Source organism: Ascidia mentula, chromosome 2 (assembly GCF_947561715.1).
Source record: "Ascidia mentula chromosome 2, kaAscMent1.1, whole genome shotgun sequence".
NCBI classification, from domain to species: Eukaryota; Metazoa; Chordata; class Ascidiacea; order Phlebobranchia; family Ascidiidae; genus Ascidia; species Ascidia mentula.
This window is the reverse complement of record NC_138567.1, coordinates 15,519,378-15,542,313: the sequence shown is the minus strand read 5'-3', so window position 1 is coordinate 15,542,313 and position 22,936 is coordinate 15,519,378. Positions and strand designations below refer to the sequence as shown.

The window sequence follows — 22,936 nt, the reverse complement described above, 5'->3', positions numbered from 1 at the left end:
GGTATTATTGATGAACAAAAAAGTTTTGGCCTACAACGTTTCTGTTTATATAACAACGACAAATTCAAAGCTCTTTTCAAAAGGGACGTATTTACATGAAACTTCTGTATTTGTGTAATTGTGAGTATGTGACGATCGTTTAAAAACAGTTTGCCTTGAACAGTTGTGTTGAAAACATTAAAAATATGTTTCCACTGAGAATGTTTTCAGTTGTGTGACAAAAAATGCAAGGCGCCTCCACATTGTGCTGGCCTATTCATAGGTAATCGTAATTTGATTAAAGCGACGTTTGTATTCAATCAGAGATGCGAGAACGAGTCAATTAGTGTAACTTAAGTCCAGTCTGTAGTGCAAAGGCTTTCTGAAAATCTGCTAGTACGAGAGAATGCTGCGTTACTGTTCTGTGTTGGATTAATAGGTTTGGAATGCCATAGAATAGCAAATACGTCAAGCACTCATTTACCAACCATGCGTTTTATCACCAACACCGTGCTGATTGTTGTGGCTCTATTTGTGATGGAGATTTCAGGCAACTGCTATCGCAATGGAGAGGAATATTGGAATGCACTGTATAATATGGGTTATGGTAAGTATGCTTGTTGCAGTTGGTCAAACGTTATAGAAAGCTAGGGACCAAGTCGGCCTAATTTAAAAACCAAGTAGAGATAACTTACTTGACGAATATGAGACGCCGCATAACAACAGGTATGACAGCAGCTGAGTAACAAGTGGAGAAACCTTTCGCTCCTTGGATATTCTGTTTCAAAACGATCTGTTTTAGACGGAAGATTTTACGGATTTTGGTCTCACGATTGTGGGTATAGTCGATTCACAACTGAATACAGTTATGCTTACCGCACTTGCTGGGGTTGTTTGTGCGATTACACAAGGCAGATTACGGAATGTTCAACCGACCAAGGAAAAGTGTAAGTAAATTCCGTAAAATGCGGCCAATTTTCCGTAAAATAGAAGAAAGCTTTTCAAATTGCTGCGTGTCTTTTACCACTTTGTAATCTGAATTACATTATCGTTCAAAACTATATACGTAGGCCAGCAAGGCAATTATTTTTGTGAACTGGGTTAACACTGCCAGTTTTTGATTTGTTGGTCAAGGAAAAAATGTAATAGTCTAATAATTAAGGCAGTTGCAATCACAGGTATGTCGGAATTTGTAATGTCATTAATGTCTGGGCTTTGTTTGTTGCAGACAAGTCAGAAGTACAGGATTTTTCAATGCTACTATCAATAAAGGTTACTTTCATCGAAGCGTTGCAGAAATTGCGTTGATAAATTTGCCTCTGCAAAAGGTCCAGTTTGATACTTTTGGCGAAGCAGAAGATTTAACTCATTTGTAAGCAACACACAGAATTATTTATTACTCGACACCCACAAACGCAATGGTATATTTTCATTTTATACAGAACAATTCACCGCACTCAGATTCAACAATTTCCAGACTTTTCAAACAACTCGAAATTACAATGGATGTAAGTTGGTAAATACACTATTTATAGTGCTTTCGTTTTGTTCTCGGGTCCGCGCTATTGTTTGTGACGAAATTTTCCAAAGATGCTTTGTACCATTCAAATACCCGTACCGCTACGGGCAACACAAATAAACAATCATGTTGTCTTTAAATCAGAAATCACCACACTATCAACTCCATTTTCTCCTTCCTGAGGCAATGCCTCTCTTAGTTTACACATATGGCACTTGTCACAAAATATTTAATCGTTTTCCAGAGATCTCAGCGAAAATCAAATTTCCTTTTTTCCGAACCATCACAAATTCCCGTCGATTCCACCAAGCGTAACTCACGTGTAAGTAAAAACTGTCTTGTGACCACAAAAAATCCCTCCTTTTTAACGTTTTCTCGTGCAGAAACCTCGTTTCGAATCAAATATCATGGATTCCTCATGGCTTGTTTTCTGGAACAAACATCAGTTTCCTGTAATGAGTTCGATAATTTAAAATTGTTGCGCAAAATTAATTGATTACTTTTATAGGATGGCTTCATGTGTGTCAATATAAATAATCTTTGCTTCACATTTTGATTTAACATGTTGCTAATTATTTTGTATTTGTGCTTGAAAACTAGAGTATTGTTTATTGTCTGATGATTTTCGTTACGGTTTACAAAATTATATTCTTTTCCTCAAGAGCTCTAAGTCGTAACAAGATTGGACCAGTTTTACCCTCAGGAAGATTTATTAACATGGCTGCACTGCAATATATGTAAGTTATTTGTTTGTCCTGCTGTTCTTAAGTGATTGAGCTTGTCACTTATCAAAAGGGAACGATATCGCGTGCGTGCGTACATTAACCACTTGCTTACAGTGGTTAAAAACTATTTTTCAGATCGTTTGACCAAAATGAGATTTCCGAACTATCGAAATCGGGACTCAACTTCGGGGATTCGCCAAATCTGCAACATCTGTACGGTTCTATTGGATTATAATTTGTTTTTGTTTAATCCTGTTTTGTCGCTTAGAAATTTGAGCAATAACATGATATCGGTTGCCCAAGCCAATTCATTTTCCAACACAAAATCGCTGAAGATTCTGTGAGTATCTTAGGAGTGCTTTGATCAATGATATTCCTCTTTTTCTTCAACGAAGGAACTTTAACTAGCTATAAAACTGTTGGCACTTTGCAAATATGCATCACGCCTTGGGTTAAAAGTAGGCTGCAGTGAATATCTGTCCAAATTGATGAGTCCCTGTTTCAGAGAAATGCATAATAACATGTTGAAGGATTTTGGGTCGTGTGTGTTTTTCGGCATGCCCGGACTAAGACACATGTGAGTATAGATAGAACTAAATTGTTTCGTAACAAGCTTGTATGAAAATGCCCACATGATTGAACACCCGGTTAATTTGAAATTGTAGTCGCCATCACCTAGAAAATATATGAAAATACTAACACCTAGTTAAGCATGTTGTGCTTTAAATTTTGCTTAATCACAAACAACCATAGCTTTCACCTACTTTTGTTTACAAATTGAAAAGAAATTGAACAAATTTAACAAAGAACTTCCCAATAATTTTTGCCATCAGAGATTTACACTACAACTTAATGGAGGTGGTACAAGAAAAAGCATTCAACAACCTACCTAAACTTGAACGGCTGCGATTGCATAACCAGAACATAAGATACATGCATCGTGATTCCCTTTACAATCTTACGAATCTGAAAGAAGTCTTTGTTGGTGGAAATTCCTTTACCACCTTTCCTCATAATATTTTTGAGTGGAAAGATTGGGACAATCTAATAATCATGTGAGTAAAAAGTTTAGCTGAAAAAAATTCAAATTTCATCTGACTACGTGGGTAATCAAACTTTCCATTAGGTCGCATCAAGCGAGGTAATTCATGTAAAAATGCTTAAAAAGCAAATCTGAACCTCAAAATGACATTTTACCTTTGGAAATTTTGGAAATAACTTCGTTTTAATTATGGAAATAACTTCGTTGTGCAGGCATCTGTAGTTTTGATTTGAATATTGTCGAACACTCTTCTCGTTATGTCTCAGTAGTTTTTCAAGCAAACCTTGATGATTTGTTTTAGTCATGGTGATAATTGTGCCCTGAACAACCTTCACCAATATCCCGAACCAAGTCACCACACAAGAGAATGGCAACACTGGGTCAAGTTATCACAAACGTTTAAACATTTCAGGAATTTGACCAACGTCCAAACAATGTAAACTTACATTCGATGTACAAACTACTATGCTAGCCATGCTACATTTTTATAAATATGATTCTGTTTGCAAACCATAACAACATTGAAGTTAAAAAAGTGCAGAATGTATTGTGTAGATACAATATTTATTATTAAAACGAATAAACTGATATCATGCAATAAAAAATTCAAAAACGCTATTATTACAACATTACGAAAACAACACAATAGCTTTTACAGGATTTTCTTAGACAAAAGTTTTAGCGATGCTAAAAAGAATTAAATTAATTTTGCAGGTTTTTACATAACAACGCAATCGAACGTCTGGAGGAAAATACTTTTTGTCGCATGCCAAATTTGCGAAACCTTCAGCTCGATGGAAATCTCCTGACGTCTCACAGTATCAACTCACGTGTTTTTATATGCATTCCTAACCTAAATGTTTTGGATTTAGCAAGAAACAGGTAGCTATTGTAAATTGGTTCAGTTTTAAGCCAAGTATCACATCATATTTTTACTCAAGTTCCATTGCAAACATATACATATAAGATATATATATATGACAAATGGCAAAATATACTTTAAGATTGCATCTTATTCCGAAAGCCATTTCATCCAATGAATCTTTACAAAACTTGCAGCACTTAACATTGACCAGGTAAATGCACTTTTCCAAATATTTTAATTTTGTTGTAATACAACACATATCTTTTTCCAGCAACCAAATTATCTGCATTAAATCAGATGACTTTGCACATTTGATCCGGTTATCCAGTCTTTATCTTGACCACAACAACATCAGATTTCAAGTTAGTTAGTTTCTGTGATTAGTTATGATTTACTTTACGTATGAGATATGAGGGGAAGAAAGCAAATTTTTTAATTTAAACCTACAATATTTGTCATATTTTATGGACTTAAAATAAAATTCAGACACATTACAACGTACAAGCTTCACAAAATAGGTTTGCTTTCAGAACAATTGAGATCAACAATTGAGATCATTGAATGTTAAAATTTGTATTCATATTAAATTTGATTAAAAGCTGATAACGTTGGTACAGTGTTTGGATTTCATCGTGATTGCAAGTTTTTTTAAAAATCTTTCTCGCAAGTGTTCCATTTGCGCAATTATTTGGTGCAGTTTCTGTTTTAAAACATTACCTTACATCAGAACTCTAACATTAAACAATATTTTTATTGTGCAGCTCAACACCACTTTTAATAACATGACGACGTTGACCGCATTATACCTGTCCAACAACCAAATTGACTATATACCAAGAACCACATTCCGTGGTCTTTCTAACCTACAAACTCTTGGTCTCGCAAACAACAAGATTCCGTTTATACCCGTGGAAATGTTGGAAGATAGTCCTTCAATTGTCAACCTGTAAGTGAACACTATCCCGTTTTCAAAATCATCGTTAACTGCATTGTGCGTTATTAATTAAATTATTACAGATTTCTTTCCAACAATGAGATTACACACATTGAGGAAGGTGCATTCGCTCACCATTTGTGGAACGGTTTGTGGTTAAACCTAGCAAGCAATTGGATTGCTCATCTTCCAAATCCTGCAGTGGGTATTCTTATACATTTAAACATCCGTCGTCCATTAAACCTTTGTTTGTTCTATGCTGGAAATTGGTAGATCTTATTTCAATCTATTGCCTATGACTGCAAAAATCCATTTTTTCGTTCTGACGCTCTGAAAGTGGATATTTTATTGAAAGCTTGTCCTCAAATTTTTGCCAGTTTGCCGATTTTGCCAATCGCACAACAAGTTACGTTTGGCTGGCAAGCAACTACATCGAGCGTGTGCATTCTTACCAGTTCAGCAACTTCAACTTCACTCATAATTTTGATTTGGAAAATAGTCGCATTACCATCATAGAACCGTTTGGATTTACATCCGTCGTCTTGTCGGGTAAGCAAAAAGAAACTATTTGCAGCTGAAATACATGAGTGTGGGGGCGATCCTGCCTACCATGCCATTGCATGTAATATTACTGCGTTATCTGATACGGTGGTTGAGATCCCCTACGTATGTTAAGGTTGCCTGGCAAGTTGTGCGCTTGCGCACCAGTGTACCTTGGCCACATAAACCCCGTGAAACCAATGAGCTCCTGCAGCTCAGTTGGTAGAGCGTTGGGCGTGGTTAGCCCAGGGTCGTGAGTTCAAACCTCACCGGGAGCTTGATTTTTCAAATCTTGCTCCGACTTGTCAGGAGAAAGTGGTTGATCCAGCTGGGCTGCATTGCCCTGGGCTGCAAACCTCATGATCGCGATACGTTAGCTGTCATCGCCAAACAAGGACCTGCGCAGTGGGGCGATCCTGCCTATCATGCCATTGCATGTAATATTACTGCGTGCAGCTGAAATATTAACAATGAATTCATCACAGGAGATTTAATTCTAAGAGAAAACTCTCTAAAAGAGCTTCATCCGTTTTCGTTTAACGTTGTTTCCGTTGACGAGCTTTTCATGCAAAACACACAAACAGAGACCTTGGTCCCTTGTACATTCCATGCGTTGACAGCAAGGCGTGTGTATTATGGAAGTAGCATTAGAACCTTGCAAGGACCCGTAAGTTTGTTGACTGTGATAAGTACCTGATAGTTGCCTAATATCGAAATGCATTTTTTAATTTACTATACAACAACATTATGCCCAGCGTTTTTGTCACAAAATTGTGAACAACGTACGTGAAGGTGTTTTCGCTTCAATTGATAGTATTGTATTGCAGGTGTTTTGCGGAGTTTCAATATCGTATGAGTTGTCCCTGGACCAGAACCAAATTACTGAAATCAACTCTTCTCTTTTCGCAAACAACAGCAACGTCCATCGTTTGCGGTTAAACAACAATAATATCGCTCTCATTTCAGACGAAGCATTCGACGATACCACAATTAACTATTTGTACCTAGACCACAACCAACTGGTGAGTTAAAATATGGCTGTGCTTTAGCAACCACTGGTTGTGATAATTGCATAACACGACTGGCAAAGAATCATTTCAGTTTGTCGTGGCCAAAATTTTCTAAAAATATTTGTGCATGGTAACCGAAGGCAACAAAAACCAACTATAAAGTGTAAATTAATTTTTGGTAGGTGGACTTACCAGGTAGATTTGGCGCGATTAATCTTGATACTCTTTCTCTTTCGTCGAACCAAATCGAGAGGCTGAGACCGGTATTTGTATTACATTGATCTTTTCAACATCAAAAATAAGTCAAATGTATTGTGTTCTCAGGGAGTGTTTGACGGTTTGACTAGTTTAAGATACCTTTATTTGAACCAAAATCGAGTGAAAATTCTCCGTTCAAACGTATTAGATGGGCTTCATTCTCTTCAAATTTTAACCTTGAATGACAACCAAATTGCAACCTTGGAGAGTGGAGTCTTCAGGTATTTTGCTTAAATAATTTACATTGCTTCCATGCGAAACAAGTAATTTTCCCATTTTGTGCGAAACGCCTCATCAGCACATACGAGTTTGGACTCGTAAATCCACAAATAAAATCGTTGCAGGTTGTTTAATCTAGGTTTGCCTCAAATTTTTATCAGGAATTACCTCTGAAATTCATCCCTGCTTTGTCATGTGTAAAGAAACATTGTATCTAGTTCGACTCATTCAAGCTTACACCAAATCGATTTGAGAGGAAATGAAATCAAACACATGATAGGTGTCGGACAGTTGGTAAATCTTCGGTATTTGTACTTGGATAACAACAACGACCTCAAAACTTTCGATATCGGTGCTTTCGATGACGTCAGAGATACCATCCAAACGTTGAGTTTAACAGGAATCTTATTTACATGCAAGTAAGTCTGTATCTATTTGTGATTAAAATACTACAAACGTAGTACATCGTGCTCCGTACATCTAATGCTTGCCAAAAGAAATAAATGGTAAATATGATTTCCTAAGATCTTGATCAAAATTACAAACAAATTACCAAAAAAAATCTACTTTGTTTTGGATTTTAGCTGTGAGATGGTAAGAACCCTACTTCCAGTGGAAAGCAGCATAAGCGGCGGTCAATGTGAGGATCAAGGCACATCACTTTCTAATCTTCAGCAAGCAGTGAACGAGACGGCCAGCCTTTATTATTGCACGTACGCAGACTGCTGATAACAAGTTTCTATGAGCAAAGATTTGACTGTTTAAGTTTCAAATATACACACGGCCGAAAAGGTCTGTTCCTTACTTACACAGTTTTCAGCTTGTTAAACCTCTCTGTCAAAACAAGGAACGAGCAATTAACATTCGGCGTGATTAAACAAATTTAAAAAAAAACCTTATTATGGATAAACTCGCATCATTTGACTAAAAACTTTAACTTTTCAGGGGAGAATTGTTTACCGGTTACGTATCAAACGATAGGGAACTCGTCCTGGATTGGAAAAGACCAACTTTTCTCTATTACGAGTTCTCCAATATGTCAGTGGAAATTACAGGAGTTTCACTTGATCTTGGAGTAGATTGCCTTTGCAGGAACGAAAGTGTTCAGAATGAAATAATTTCAAACAACACTGCTCATACGAACGAAACTTTGAATGGTAAAGTAAAAGTTGACGATACGTTTGGCAACAATAATAGGTATAACAGCGGCGGCCACGCGAAAACGGACAAAAGTAAGTAAATGGCCGGGTTTGCCAAATATGCTGAAGGGCAAAATATGTATATCAAATAAATAAGATCTTGTACACACCGAACGACTTTCTTTACATTTGAGCTGCCCTAAAAAGTATTAGATACCAAGGCTTGGTGGCTATAGAAATCTTGTTTTAAAAAACGAGGCTTTTGTATGGAGGGGTTGTGTAATTCAATTGCTTCAATGTCTTTTTATTTGTTTCAGCAAACGAAACCCTTCTCCCAAATAATATGACGACCCCCAACCAAACACAAACTCTTTGTGGCGAAATGTGGAACACAACTGAACAGTGCATCGTCAACAACGTGTATGTAGCCTCATTCATCCCAAAGCAATAAATCCCTACCAAGTAACTGGTTTGCGTTGTTTCAGTGCTTACCGTGTCAGTTGTCAATCTGGTTCGTCGACGTTGTCACTCACAACATCGAACACATCAGTAGTGTTTGGGAACCCGGAAGCTGGGTCTACTTACCAGTGTACCGTCCGATTGTTATTTAACCACTCGGAAAGTTCGCCTTCGCACATAGTGTGGATCACTGTCCCAGCATCAGAACAAGGTAAAAAAAATATACGTTTTTGCCTGATGTGTTCAAAGGAAATTTTATACGGAGTTTAACACTTAGAGTTATCCTTACTAAATCAGTTAGTTACATGACTTGATTTATTATGACTAAAAATTTCACACTGGTAACGGCTATATACCTAAACTATATAAGTTTACAATTATTGCAAACAACGCAGACGAAGGTTTTCCGTTAGTTTTGAATCAATATTGTATTTGCGTCAACCAGACATACATTAGTTAAACTTTATTTCCTTCAACAGACGAAATTTGCAACAACAGCAGAAAATGGACACTTCCTATTTTCTATTACGACTTCAGCGTTTCACACCCAGACTTCGATCAACCACTGGGCGACATTCCAACCAACCCTCACTACATTGCAAGGTTCGGTCTTGTTATTTACATTTCGTATCTTCCTATATTGTGCTTATATAGGCGACATATTTTTAGCCCAACGACCAGCTGGCTTGCAGATTTGGAAAACCCAAACTCGACTAACTTGCAGGATTGGTATCGCGACCTAACAGGCACAAATATAATCGTGAATTCTTACATTGACTTAAAAGCTTGCTTCAACGAAAATGAGACATTCAGGTAAAATATTAATATTGTGGGTATTTCCATCGTTGTGCAAGGAATTTGAATGTGAAAAAATTTTGAAAGACAGGTTTCTGATTTAAAGCGCAAACACTGAGAAGAAAATGCAATAAAACTTTATTGTAGAAGTATAGGAGAAAAAATGCGTGGATAGCTCCGGCTCCGGCCACTTTTGTCATACTATGAAACACTTCTTGTTGAATACACTTTTACCAACACATTGATTAACATGCAAACATAAACACAAACCTATTTACTACAAACAGATTTTACAATGCGACTTATTACCCATTGGACGGCAATGGATTTGGGTCTGAACTACAAAGGAATTGCAGTGATGAACTTCATAACACAGGGTTAGTTTTATTTTTTTAGCTGACCTACTACACTTACTTAATGCATATCTATTCTTAAGATTTACAAGTGCCATACGAAGCGCGATAGTTTACCAGGAAGATATGGAGATAACAATAGGTGGAGGGGAGGACATGTGGTTTTTCATTAACACCATCCTGGTTGCCAACTACCATAACTACGAAACTATTGCCTGCGTTACAACAAAGATACTAAAGCGGAATGACGGTAAATATTAGCCGGTTCTTTTAATTTACTTTACATTTGCCTACCTTGCATGATGTCAGTCATGATTTTTCTTAAACTGCCCTTCTTGGCACTTTCTGATTGATGTTCTGCAAATGCTTTAATGGTGCGCCATTGTGTTGCAAGTGAATTGTAGCGGAAAAGAAAATACGAAGTTGCACTACAATTTATTTTGTTTGTCACCATTTACTTTTAGTGGTAGAGAAGGTCCGTTGGCAAATATGTTGAAAACTTGGAGCTAAAAATAAAAATGATTTTTGACTCACAATTTATAAACATTGTTTGGGTTTCGTGTCACAGAAAAACACTTTGTTTTTTTCTAAGGATTGTTCGATGTGCATCGTATGACTGGGCTTGTCTTTGATGGAAATTGCAATGTTTCCTACTCCAATGTCGAAGTTTTGGACCTGGACTTACAAGTTAGATTCACTATACGGTTTGGATGAAATTTGTGGTTTTGTGGTTGTTTGTTCTTTTAGATGGGTGACACATATCATTTCGATTTGTTTCACGCGGAACGAAATCCATGCTCGTCAGAATTTCTGTTCGAAGTAACAAATGTTACTTTCACCGAGATGCTTGGAACCACACCAGATACTTCGACTGTTGCTGAAAATACAAACAGTGAGAAAAGAAAAGTTAATTGCCGAGTGAAAAACCTGTCATTCGTCGTTTCATTATTCACAGCAACCTCTTCGACAACAGCAACTCCAACTTCAACTGCTTTTGCTTCAACACAAACTGCTACGGTTGTGGAACCAACTTCCACTGCGGCTACACTTAACAACGAGACGACTAATTTAAATCAGAGTAATATTCATGAAATAATATATACCCATTGGTTTTGTTTGTAATGTAATAGATGCTTCAGATCTGACAATTTATCAACCAGCAGTCGATTTACTTGTTGCTTTGCCTGAAAACCTGGAAATTGGAAGTTATGTTGTAACGTTTGGATTAGGTTTACAAAACGGGTATGTAAACATTTGAGACTAAAAACGTGGGTTACTTTTGGTATATGTGAGTGATTTTCATAATTTTCATTCTGTCATGGCGATACTGCAGTGCAACATGTTGTATATATTTTATGTTTGTCGATGCTGCTTCAACAAACAACTGTAAACATGCAGGTCATGGAGAATTGAAATTACCAACGAAACAGACATTGATGATTACAATGCTTTTGTACTTTCCGCTAAAAACGGCCAAAACATTACAAGTTCATCTACGATTTCCGTCAATGGAAGTCAAAGGATTGTAGATGGTCGAAACTTTACTGACTGTTCAACCTTGGCCGGTACTCGCAGTAGCAACCCAACACAATGTTTGTGTAAATACTTTGTGCATTTATTTACAGAAGGACAATCACAAACCCTATCAACTCCGTCAGTTGTATTTACTAACAATTCAATATGTCACGTTTACCTCAGGAGGAGATTGGATTATGAAGCAAAGAAATTTCACTTGTTGAATATCTCTATTGAGGTAAGTTTAAGAAATGTTACAACACGGACTTTGTTGCATTTTATATGAATATTAAATTCATTCATAGTTTCGAGGTTTACTAATGTGACGTCACGACACACAAGTCCCCGCAAAAAATACGATTTTATATGTGCTGTTGCAAAACGACGGAACATTGTCTTAAATGTGTCTTTAAACCAAAAATGTTGTGTTTGGGTCTCAAACATTGTTCAGCGTGACAGACATAATTTCATCAGTGGTTGCTCCTCATTAGGCATGGTAACCCTCTATATGCTTTATGCAATAATGGGAAAATACAAAGCGAATAATAGCATTATGTGCATAAAAACATACATTAACCTGAGTCACTCAAATCAGGCAAAACGTTTCCGAACAAAGTTTTTCGCCGGATTCTGAGATAACCCAGATTTACTTAATTGACTTACTTATTCTTAACTGCATGGTATTAACAAGAACAGCTAAAGCATTTGTCACGCTGCGAACCTGTTTCAACCGCTTTATTATTTTGAGAGTTTAATTTTGTGGTTGTTTGCCAAGAGGTAACATCAAATACTTGTTGTTGCAGAACGTTTTGCAAATGAAACCTGGAACTTGCAAATTAAAGTAAAAGTGTCAGATGTCAATGATAATTGCCCAGTTGTCAACCCTGGAAATGTCAATGTGTCATTGCTCCATCCATCTTTATCCACCTCAGTGCCGATTGCTACTTTGAATGCAACCGATGCTGACAGCGGCATTAACTCCCAAATCAACTATGTGATATCTTCTACCACACAAAGGTTATTCGTAAATATGCAATTGTTCATTCCATATAATCTTTTCCAAAAATAATTTTGAATGTTTTTGGTGTATTTCTTTTATGTGCCTCTCTGTATTGGTGTTACTAATGCGTCATACAAACATCACTTGCAGAGATTTCAGCATTTACTCGAAGATTATTAATTTCGGGGTTGTTGCCTATGATGGCGGTGAAACCTCTTTGGGGACAATAGTGATGGTTCAAGTTGAGGTAAAACAAAACGCGTTTTAACTTGTCAGAGATTTGTAAGGTCTTTTTCTTTTGCAGGTTTCAAACACTTGCATGTTGAGTTCCAACGGGAAATTACTTCCATTTTTCGTCGAGTTACAATCTGATCTAAACAGTGGAGTTGCTCAACTTTATCTGAGAGTTCCCAGATACTACGCAACGGGATATGGTATCCACATTATTGCATACATGTTGTGTTGACGTGCACAAATTTAAGTCAGATTTGTCTCCAATGTATATGGCTTGTTGAAGATGTTTATGATTGAAGGATACTAATATTACTGGGAAGAAGAATACTGGACATAAGGACATGAGATTCAAACTCAAAAATTTTTGTTGCAAAATCTTTATACTTTCTATAGTAATGTAGTATCCTGACATATCAGTAATTTGTTTGCTAGATTGCAATTTGCCGCTGGGAATTGAAGACTTTCGTGTTCCGGTCACAGCCATCTCCGCTTCTTCTGAGAATAGCACAGGAAATTGTGGAACGACCGACTTTGCGTATTACGCTCGGTTAAATCGAGAAACGACCTACGATAAACACGGGTCGCGCTTAGCTGGAGCCTGGGTTCCGTCATTTAACGACACTCGTCCCTGGATACAAGTCAGTTCCAAGTTGCTTTCAATTTCCCATGACTTCTCACAAAACAATTTAGTTGTTTGAAACAAAATGTTTCGTTTGAAGACAGCTAGTTTATTGAAAATATTGATAAAAAACATTTCGCCTGCATAATCAGTTTCTGCAATCATAAAAACAATACATATTAACCAAGAAAGCTACACTTGAATAGAAAAAATATTCGATTAAACAAAACTTAAATTGAAAGCACAATGTCCCCTAGAGCTGTGTCTTCTAAACTACAAATTGAACTGCAATGGAAAACCTAGCAACTCCAGTGGCACAATAACTGCCAATCGCCTTAACACGCCACGTAACAACCGTCCGCAAACACGGCGATAGGAGGGAGTGTGCTTAATGGAGGCTTAACGTTACTAGCCAACTTGCTTATTGTCAAGTTCCAATCGGACCTGTGCTGTGTTCGTGTCAAAAATGATGTTTTTTGTTTGATCTGAATCATTTTGTTTGCATGCAATATGTTATATTAGACTAGTATAGCCCCTAAATCAGTGGGGAAACAAATCCAATGAGGGTAACAACAATTTTGTAAAGATCGATTTTCAAGACATCATGAGACTCCGTTCTGTGGTAACTCAGGGATCTCCTGAATATGCATACTGGGTTACTTCTTACGTCATCAGCTACAGTAATGACGGAGTTTTGTGGACTCTTTACAAACCACGCGATTCTTTTGGTGTCAATGGTGGGTTTTAGTATACTTTCAGATACTTTTAAATTTTGACATATTTTGACCGAAATATATTTGTACAATATTTTCAGAAACCAACTGTGCCCAATTATTGGCCAATATTTCGACCGACAACAACGCAACCAATACAACTACCACTGGCTGTTACATTTTAAATAATGAAATTCAAACTGAATTTAATGAAAGTTTTGTGATCCAAGGCAACAACGATCCCAATACTAGTTCTCGTTTTCATTTGGAGCCCAATGTTTACGCCAGATTTGTTAGGCTTCATCCTGTTTCTTGGAGTAACGGAATCGCACTTCGATTGGAAATGTATGGTTGTGTTGCAGCTAATGAGATACGTGGTAAGTAACACTACTTGATTTGCCATGATAGTTTTTATGTTTTTGAATGTTTTGGGCAAATGTGGTGTTTGGATTTTTACTTATTTTTGTTCTAAAATTTCAAGGCAAATAAGTGGATTGCTTTTATTATCGAAAATACTTTAGCTTTCTGTGGTTTCAAAACGCATGTTGCTGCGTAGGAAATGCTTATTTTTAACTTTTTAACGCTGGTGACAGCGGAAAGTACGTGTCATCCATGTCCACCATCCTATTACTGTCCTGGCGACGGAAGAAAGCTTCCATGCGGTCGATGCGATGACCAAGGGACCATAGGGACAGACGATAGGAAAGCATCAGATTTGGATTTGTATCCACAGACATGCGGAAGGATTCCCACTGAATATTCGTTCGGAGTTATCGATGTTTGCGAAGCTTGCCCCACTGGTCACGTGAGTGAAATATATTTTTTCTCATGTTGATTTACACATATTTTTGTAAGGAAAATTTTAAACGGTAATCAACGTGTGGATAGCGTAATACAAAAGTAAGTCTATGTCAGTACGATTCTTTTGCATATTTGCAGATATGCAATGCTGGTGTTGCTACGCCGTGTCCACCTTATACCTACAACACTGGCTGTAATACGACTACTTGCTCACAATGTACGGAATGCTCACCCGGTCACGCGTGTCATAGTGGTACACTTTATCCTTGTGAGGCGGGGCGGTTTTCATCAGACGGTCGAACAGGTTCGTTGTTTCTTCGTTAAGGTTTTTACAAATAGTTAGATTTTCTAACCGCATTCTTGCTAAACTAGATACATGTTTGTCTTGCCCATCTGGAACATTCAATACTGAAGTAAAGTCCACATCTTGCCAACCATGTCCATCAGGTAAGAAAAAGACGTCAAAATCCGGCTGTCCATCAGTTACTCATTTTTCACAGTAATCCCGAAAATACGTCCGAGCACAAAATACATTAATATCTAACAATTCATATCATTTTTACGTACTTGTTTCTGATTTAAGCTTTCAAAATTATACCGTTAAAACCTTTCTATGGTGGCAACAAGTCCCATAAACGTTCCTAAAAATGGCATATTCCCAAACTTCAATAACAATAAAACTTTCAACAGGGTATTTCAGTTCCACTGGTTCTAAAAGTTGCTCACCTTGCATCAAGCAGGAGTGGTCGTCACAGGGGGATTCACATTGTCGGCCTTGCTATGGAGAATGTAAGTCAGTGTAGTATATTGTATTGGAGTAAATTCATGTCAGGCCCTCCATTAAACGTTTGAACCTTTGCCTTCCAAAGGTCCATGTCTCTTTGACACATTTCCGTGTTTTCCTGGCGTCCAATGCATAAATAAACTCGAGTCAAACTCAAGTTTTGTGTTTGAGTGCAAGGTGTGTCCTACGGGTTATGAGGGAGATGGAATTACTTGCACAGATATTGATGAGGTAAAACCTTGATTGGATTTTAGTTCACGGCAATTTTAGATGATTACTTTGCGACTGAATAAACTCCTATCAGTAAACTTTTGACAGATTAGGAAAATACCAAGTGCTGTAACTGTCGTTGAAAACATTACAATCTTTTTACGTTGTTCTTTTCCATGTTGTTGTAAGTTGAGACGGAATACACTTACTGCCAAACTGTAGACGAAATATAGGTTTATGTTCCATACGTTTATGCAGAGCAAAAATAAAATTTTGAGACTTAAATGATCTTGAAAATCTATTGACAAATCGAGTGGTGAATCCTTGTAATTTTTTTGGCGATCGCAGTGCTGCGTTCAATGTACCATATGTTATTCGTACAAAATGTAATTTTGTTTGTTGTAGTGCATTGCAGACCCCAAACCCTGTTGGAATGAAGTGAGTTGTTTCAACATAGATGGAGGATTTTACTGCGAACCTTGCCCTTCAGGATATCACGGTGAACCTTATTTCGGATACGGACTTGAAGATGTTCTACCGGGACAGGAATGCCATGACTTGGACGAGTGTGAACTTGGAATGTGCGATGCTCTTACCAGTTGCAGTAATACGGTGGTAACCACTGATTTGTAATTACCGCAGCAATGTTGCAAATATACACAGCAGGGAAGATTTGTCATCTTTGATAAAAAGTACTATGATAAATGCCCACAACTTCACGGACAACTTCTAGCTCCGGCCATAAGGCTTAATAAATTGCGTATCTTGTGCATGTGCAAAAACATGCTTTCACGAAGATTATTGCATAAATAAACTCAAGTGAATTTTCGTATGTTACGTTTATAAACGTGGATGATGTAATGGTTTTTGCATTTGCGTCTCGTCATAACAAGAGGCTTTGGAAAGTCACAGTATTTTTATTTCAGGGAAGTTTTGCATGTGGAAGGTGTCCTGAAGGTTATACAGGAACAGGAAAAACAGGTTGTTTTCTTCTCACGCCATGCCGACTAACGTCGAGAAGGTGCGGCTCAAACGCATCATGTCTTGCTGTGAACTTTAACAACGCCTTGTGTGAGGTTAGTAATATTGGCGACAGCAGTGAACATACCAAACAAAGAGGAGACATTTGGAATAATTTTAGACCTCTTAAGAGATTTAAATATATGTGTAAGTGTTTTTCAATTTTAACACAAGAGTTTAACCTATGAAACTATGCAAAAAAAAATTTTGCTACGTAAGTGCCATCATCACGAAATCTCCAATAATGTCCAGAGCAAGAAAGCCCCGAAACACGAAATAATCTCATTGGTTTACAATCAACATTAATATAATACGTTCACTGGCATATTTTGTTAGTGTCCCTTTGGCCTAACTGGACCGGGACAATCGTGTGGTCAAGACGACGACGCAGACGGTCAACCCGACGATTTCATATCGTGTGGTGACGTCAAGGCATGTGCTGCTGACAACTGTGTAGGAATTCCAAACAGTGGCCAAGAAGACGCTGATGAAGATAGGATGGGAGACGCTTGCGATGAAGATGATGATAATGATTTTATTCCAGACAATCAGGTATATGATTGTTATGTTATGTTATGTTCCTGAGATTCCAAAAGGAGTAAAAAACTATCAGCGCCATTGCATTGAAGCGGGTGCTTGGTAACGTGTATTTTTCTGAAAGATCGTCGTTGCCAGAAAATGCTCAATTGTTCGAGACACGCAGAAAAAGGCAACACAAAAAGCAAAACGTATCACGCTTCAGTGAATTCACAAGTGGCATCCGCCACAGTATGATCTCTATTTTTTAACAGAAACATTAATTTAACCTATTGGCATGCTCAGTTTCTGTCTTGATTCGTAAAGGCAGATCCGTCCACCGACCTGCACAAGCTTATTCTTGTTGTCATTTTTGACAATTTGTCTATGGTTGTTATGTTATGATTTATTGTGTGGAACGATTTTGACAAAACTGTGTAGTTATATGGGGAATTTTCCTACAAATTACTTTTGAAGGACCTGTTACATAAATAAACATACAACCGAAATAGAGTTCGACTCGAAACCAGCAAACTGTATTTAAATGACGTCTTTATTTGTAATAGATTGGCTTCATCGCTGTCTTTTGTGGAAGGTGTATGTCTTGAAAGATGCAAATTATCTTCAATTGCAGGACAACTGTCCAGTTGTGCCTAACTACAATACGTCAGGTGTTCAACTTGATTCTGACGGTGATGGATACGGGGACGCATGCGATACTTGTCCGTTCCTGGCTGGTCAATTTCCTGACACTGACAATGATGGTTTGGGAGATGCATGTGACGATGATGACGACAACGACGGTTCGTTATTGTAATAAAATTTGTATTTCCTTTGAAGGGATTCTACTATGATTCGTATCACATTTTGATTCGACTAATATCAAATACAACATTGTCGATAGCTGATTTTATATTGATACATTGATGTCTGCAATAATTTTATTTCTGGCAACGAAATTAATTATTGCGACCAGCAAAATATGATAAAAAACAACGTGAACATTTCACTAAAAAACAACGTGCGTTATAATAAAAGGTTTGATCACGGTACAACTACACAGGTTTGTTGTAAAGAAAGCCATGAACTCTACACAGGCGAACAAATTTAAAACTCCACAGACTGAACCTTCTGTTTTTTTTCTGTTTATGAAATAAGGTTAGGTTAAACTGTTCCGCACAGGTTTCAATGATACAGATGACTTCTGTCCACTCGACCCAACCATCACAAACGACAGTGACGTGGATGGTGACAGAGTGGGTGATGCATGTGATAACTGCTTCAATGTTTCCAACACGGATCAATCAGATTCTGACCAGAATGGATATGGAGATGCTTGTGATAACGGGATAGATACGTAAGTTTTTCGTAGTTTCTCCTCTCTTTGATTCAAATCTGCAGTACTTTTGAAATCTTTCAGCATAGGTTCAGTACAGAATTGCAAAGCTTGTTTTTTACTCAAAAATAACCTTTTGTAATACTCACATTTGCGAAACACAGGGACGGCGACAGTGTTATTGATAACTTCGACAATTGCGTCACATTTCCAAACCCAACTCAGTCCGATTATGACGGCGATGGCTTGGGAGACTTTTGTGATAATGACGTCGACGACGATGGAATTGAAAACCTACTGGATTATTGCAACTTTGTAGCTGACGCACTCGCAACAAATGGTGAACATTTAGATGAATTTACAAATTAAATTAATTGTAAACAACAGCTGTTGCAGCGAATTTTATGTAAGACCGAAAACATTGTTTTCCGAATGTGCTTATTTTAACTTATGGTAAGACTCGGCGTGCCGCAAAGATTTCGATCAAGACGGTGTTGACGATATTTTTGACCATTGTCCGAACGATCCAACCATCTCGGAAACGTCATTTACTTCAAACTTCATCGTTAATTTAAACACAGGAAGCCCCGAACCAGTGTGGGATGTTCAGTACGAGGTGAGCCTTTCTAGTGGCAGTATTAGCAATTGTAATATTTCTATGGGGAAACTCGAAGCCTGAGCAATCATATTCGTTTAAATTTTTGAAAAAATGATTTTCAACTATTCAGGGTAAGTCTGTGACGCAGTCAGCCGTATCCATTCCATCCATGCTGATTGGTTATCAGCGTTACGCATCAATGAACTTTACTGGCGGAATTTTTGTAAACGAGCAAATCACTCTCGGTAATTACATTGGATTGGTGTTCGGTTACCAGAGCAACCACAAATTTTATGCCGTACTTTGGAGAGGAAATTATAATGCCTCACAATCTGATGTAAGCCTGACAAGACTTCACATTAAGGTACGAACGGGTTGCAGTTATAAAACCCATGTCAAAAAAAGCTTTGATCTTCTCTTTGTGTATAAAGGTTGTGAATTCAAACACTGGACCGAGTTCCACTTTAGCTCAGGCACTGTGGTATACAGACGACACCGCAAACCAAGCCCAGGTTATTTACCACGATCCAAATATTACATCTTGGCAGCCGAAAACTCCATACTTGTTTCACATAATTCACAAGTGAGATTTTCTTATGATATTGCGAGTGGATTGCTTTGAATTTGAGACCGAATGTGGGCTATGAATAGTTGTGCAGCTTACCATTACAATATTTATCCTAAGTATTCAATGTGTCTCTGTTAATGCTACAGGAAATGTTTGCTACATCTATTTAACTTTACCTAAGTTAGCTGATTGTCACTGCTGATAAATCCATTCACTTTCACTTGTGTGGTTGTTAAAATATCGGTTTATTTTAACACAGGACTTCAACTGGATCAATGAGAGTCATTATATTGCAACAAGGAAGAACGCTCATTGACAGTGGAAATGTCTACGACACAACTTACACTGGTGGGAGAACAGGCGTGTTAGCGAATGAACAAGCCAACGTGATTTGGTCTAATCTTCAAATCAAGTGTACTGAAAGGTAAAATTTTCTAGGGAAATTTTTAGAATATCAGAGTGCTATTTAGAGGTTTTGTGGGAGTTGACACGCCAAGCATGTGAGATTCTGTTCCAATACTTATATATGAAATGTACGTATATTTGCAGGGAGAATAGGGCTTTGCAAATATTGAACGATGGCGGATATGTTTTGCTTCCAAACACGAGTCAAATCCTCGAGGACAGTTTTACCATAGAAATGTTCATTAATCCAGACATTGCAACTTCAGATAAACCTTTACCTGTATTCTGCACAACGAATGGAAATAATCTATGTATTTTCGTGGAAAACAGGTAAAAACATATATGTAAATGCAGATAGATTTTTCAATTTGAAACATACCTCTAAAACAAAAAGTAGTTTTTCGGTGTTTAATTTCACAGCGTTTTTCTATAGTTGCTGAGTAAAACTGTAAAAATTAGTCAGGCAGACACCTCCTAAAGATGTTGTCAGAAGGTTATATTTAAGGCGAAATATGTCTGCCTGATTGATTTTTACAGTATTACTCAGTAACTGCAGACACGGTTATCGATCGACAGCCTGCCAGGGTAACTTGGTTCACTGATCCAGTACAGTTTGTACTATTTTTTCCATCTACGTTTTCTCATATTTGGCGAAATGACTTATGTTGTGCTGACTGTGTCAGCTAAATGTTTCTATGCTTCGATATTGTGTGTGTACCTCTATTGGTATCATCATAAACGACCGAATCTTATTGGGTTAACCTGAGGGCAGTTTGAGCTATATTGTTTATAAGTGGTAAGAAAGCATGTATGTTTTAGGTGTTTGGTTAAACTTTGTAAAAATATATAAATGTTGCTTTTCTGCATTTTACTTTTACCTTTTCTTCGCAGTAACCTAACACTCACAATGGCATCAAATTTTACAACAACCGATTTCATCAACCCTGAATCTTGGAATCACGTGACTGTTCGTTACGATGCGTCATCTTGTAGGCTGTCCTTGTTTGTTAATGGGACAATTCGAGTTACTCTTTCGGACGTCCCCAACGTTGAATGGGTAAAGCCTAAACACGTACATTCAAACATTCGTCGATATTAACTTATAAAAGATGTTATCTTAGTTGAATAGTTATTCGGTAAAGTTATTCTCTATCTTTATCTTTAGGCTGATTCAGCTCTTGCCATTGGTTGGGATGGCACCAATCGCTACAGGGGTTTGATTGATGAAATCCGGATATACGACCGTGCATTAACTGATGCACAGATGAACGATTTCAGGGCTAAAACCGGTTTAAATAGAGAGACCTTACAAAAAATATTGACAGGTGAATGCAGTTGGCGCCTTCTTTAAATACATGGATTCGATTTTGTGTTGCTTATGTTGGAAAATCTGATCTACCACCACAACATGTAGGTACTAATTAAGAATATTTTGCAGGTCACTACGACATGAATTACGACGATTTCTCTTCGGGTGTTCTTAAAGATAGAAGTTTGTACAACAATGTCGGTACTTTGGTCGGAAAAGTTTCATTTACCGAAAGTTCTGCAGATGTGGCTCGTTATTTGATAACCAACTAATTATAAAAAAAATATTTTTTTGCACATATATGTTTGAGTTTAAGATAGATGTTTGAACAGTTTTTTTTCTTTTATGTACTCTTCATGTTAATATCTGTTTATTGATAAGTGATTTTGCAGTTTCCCCAATTCCCCGCACATCTCCTCAGGCAACTGTTGATTTTGTATTTCAATTGTGGTCTACGCTCAGAATTCTTTTTTGCTTTCTCAATCCTGTCTATGACCAAGAATGCAAGTAGTATAGTTAGAAAACAGCTATAGTCCTAGGAACACTACTCACGGTATCATTATACAGAGCTGACCTGAGCGACGTCACAGATAAGGCTCGCGCGGGTGGTGACGTCATGTTGTTATCGGCCACACAACACTTGAAGCAACCTTATCTGCGACGTCGGTCAGGTCAACTCCATATAATGATGAAGCTACACAAACCGCGTCATTTAAACTGATAAGGGCATAAGTTCTTGTCGAAACGTATTTTCAAACATGACAAAAAGGAGCTGGATCATACAAAGCGCCTCTTCCTAGAAGCGCTCCACATCCACAAGAACAATCGCTGTGTTAATAATAGGGAACAGTGCGTTTACTTCCCGGTGCAGAACAACTTAATGTAACTGTAGTTTTCCCGCCCATTTTTTATACATCACATGATTTCACAAGCGGTGTTAGCGTTATCCCCTTTTTCGTGTTGGCACGTTTTTTGGCGTTAGTTGTGTGCTGTACCTGTCTCATTACCTTGAGGAAGCCTTGTTGAATAACAGGCGAAACGTCGGTGAATAAAGTTACGTTTTATACATGCCAGAAGAACAGATTATTAAGTTACAATATGCCTGGCAGCAACAAAAACATTAAACATGACAATGTTAACAACAGTATGGACCAGTCTTTTTATTCCCAGAACTACAATCCTATTGGCCAAAATGTATCAGTTGTGCAGTGTCTTTTGTTAAAAATATTACTACTGTAAGTTTTGTGAGTTTAAATGCCTTAACTTCGTGAATATCGAATGAACATATATTGGAAGCGTTCCAGATAAATTCAGGTACAACGGAACAAATTTGTAATAGAAATGTTTGTATAAAGCATATATCCAACTGCTAACTGCGTTTGGTCTTTGCTTTGGGATCGTGGCAAATATTTGAAAAAGTTATTATTAGAATTGGCCAAGATTAGTGCACAATCATACAAGACAACTAATT

At 37.5% G+C, this 22,936-nt stretch overlaps 1 protein-coding gene across 1 annotated transcript; it reads left to right on the top strand.

The window, feature by feature from the left end:
- The first annotated feature begins 429 nt into the window (after positions 1 to 429).
- LOC145889388 (uncharacterized) lies at positions 430 to 22,504 on the top strand. Its single transcript, XM_082980341.1, is given in 62 exon segments — positions 430 to 586; positions 782 to 926; positions 1,208 to 1,351; positions 1,422 to 1,487; positions 1,743 to 1,820; positions 1,882 to 1,950; positions 2,161 to 2,235; positions 2,359 to 2,436; positions 2,492 to 2,563; positions 2,729 to 2,800; positions 3,057 to 3,278; positions 3,567 to 3,701; positions 3,980 to 4,147; positions 4,270 to 4,341; positions 4,402 to 4,492; positions 4,892 to 5,076; positions 5,148 to 5,265; positions 5,442 to 5,613; positions 6,090 to 6,271; positions 6,432 to 6,626; positions 6,797 to 6,877; positions 6,939 to 7,093; positions 7,310 to 7,510; positions 7,676 to 7,804; positions 8,037 to 8,248; positions 8,548 to 8,650; positions 8,716 to 8,889; positions 9,167 to 9,292; positions 9,359 to 9,502; positions 9,772 to 9,861; positions 9,921 to 10,087; positions 10,430 to 10,524; positions 10,585 to 10,729; positions 10,793 to 10,953; positions 10,955 to 11,079; positions 11,236 to 11,435; positions 11,496 to 11,594; positions 12,156 to 12,369; positions 12,503 to 12,599; positions 12,657 to 12,786; positions 13,019 to 13,224; positions 13,792 to 13,942; positions 14,020 to 14,295; positions 14,512 to 14,723; positions 14,858 to 15,023; positions 15,092 to 15,166; positions 15,410 to 15,508; positions 15,589 to 15,734; positions 16,119 to 16,328; positions 16,640 to 16,789; positions 17,070 to 17,285; positions 17,884 to 18,052; positions 18,432 to 18,606; positions 18,750 to 18,925; positions 19,044 to 19,201; positions 19,314 to 19,547; positions 19,615 to 19,766; positions 20,011 to 20,175; positions 20,301 to 20,486; positions 21,048 to 21,244; positions 21,332 to 21,481; positions 21,595 to 22,504. Coding segments are annotated over 62 exon segments (9,009 nt in total). The 5' UTR covers positions 430 to 576; the 3' UTR covers positions 21,738 to 22,504.
- The last annotated feature ends 432 nt before the right edge of the window (positions 22,505 to 22,936 follow it).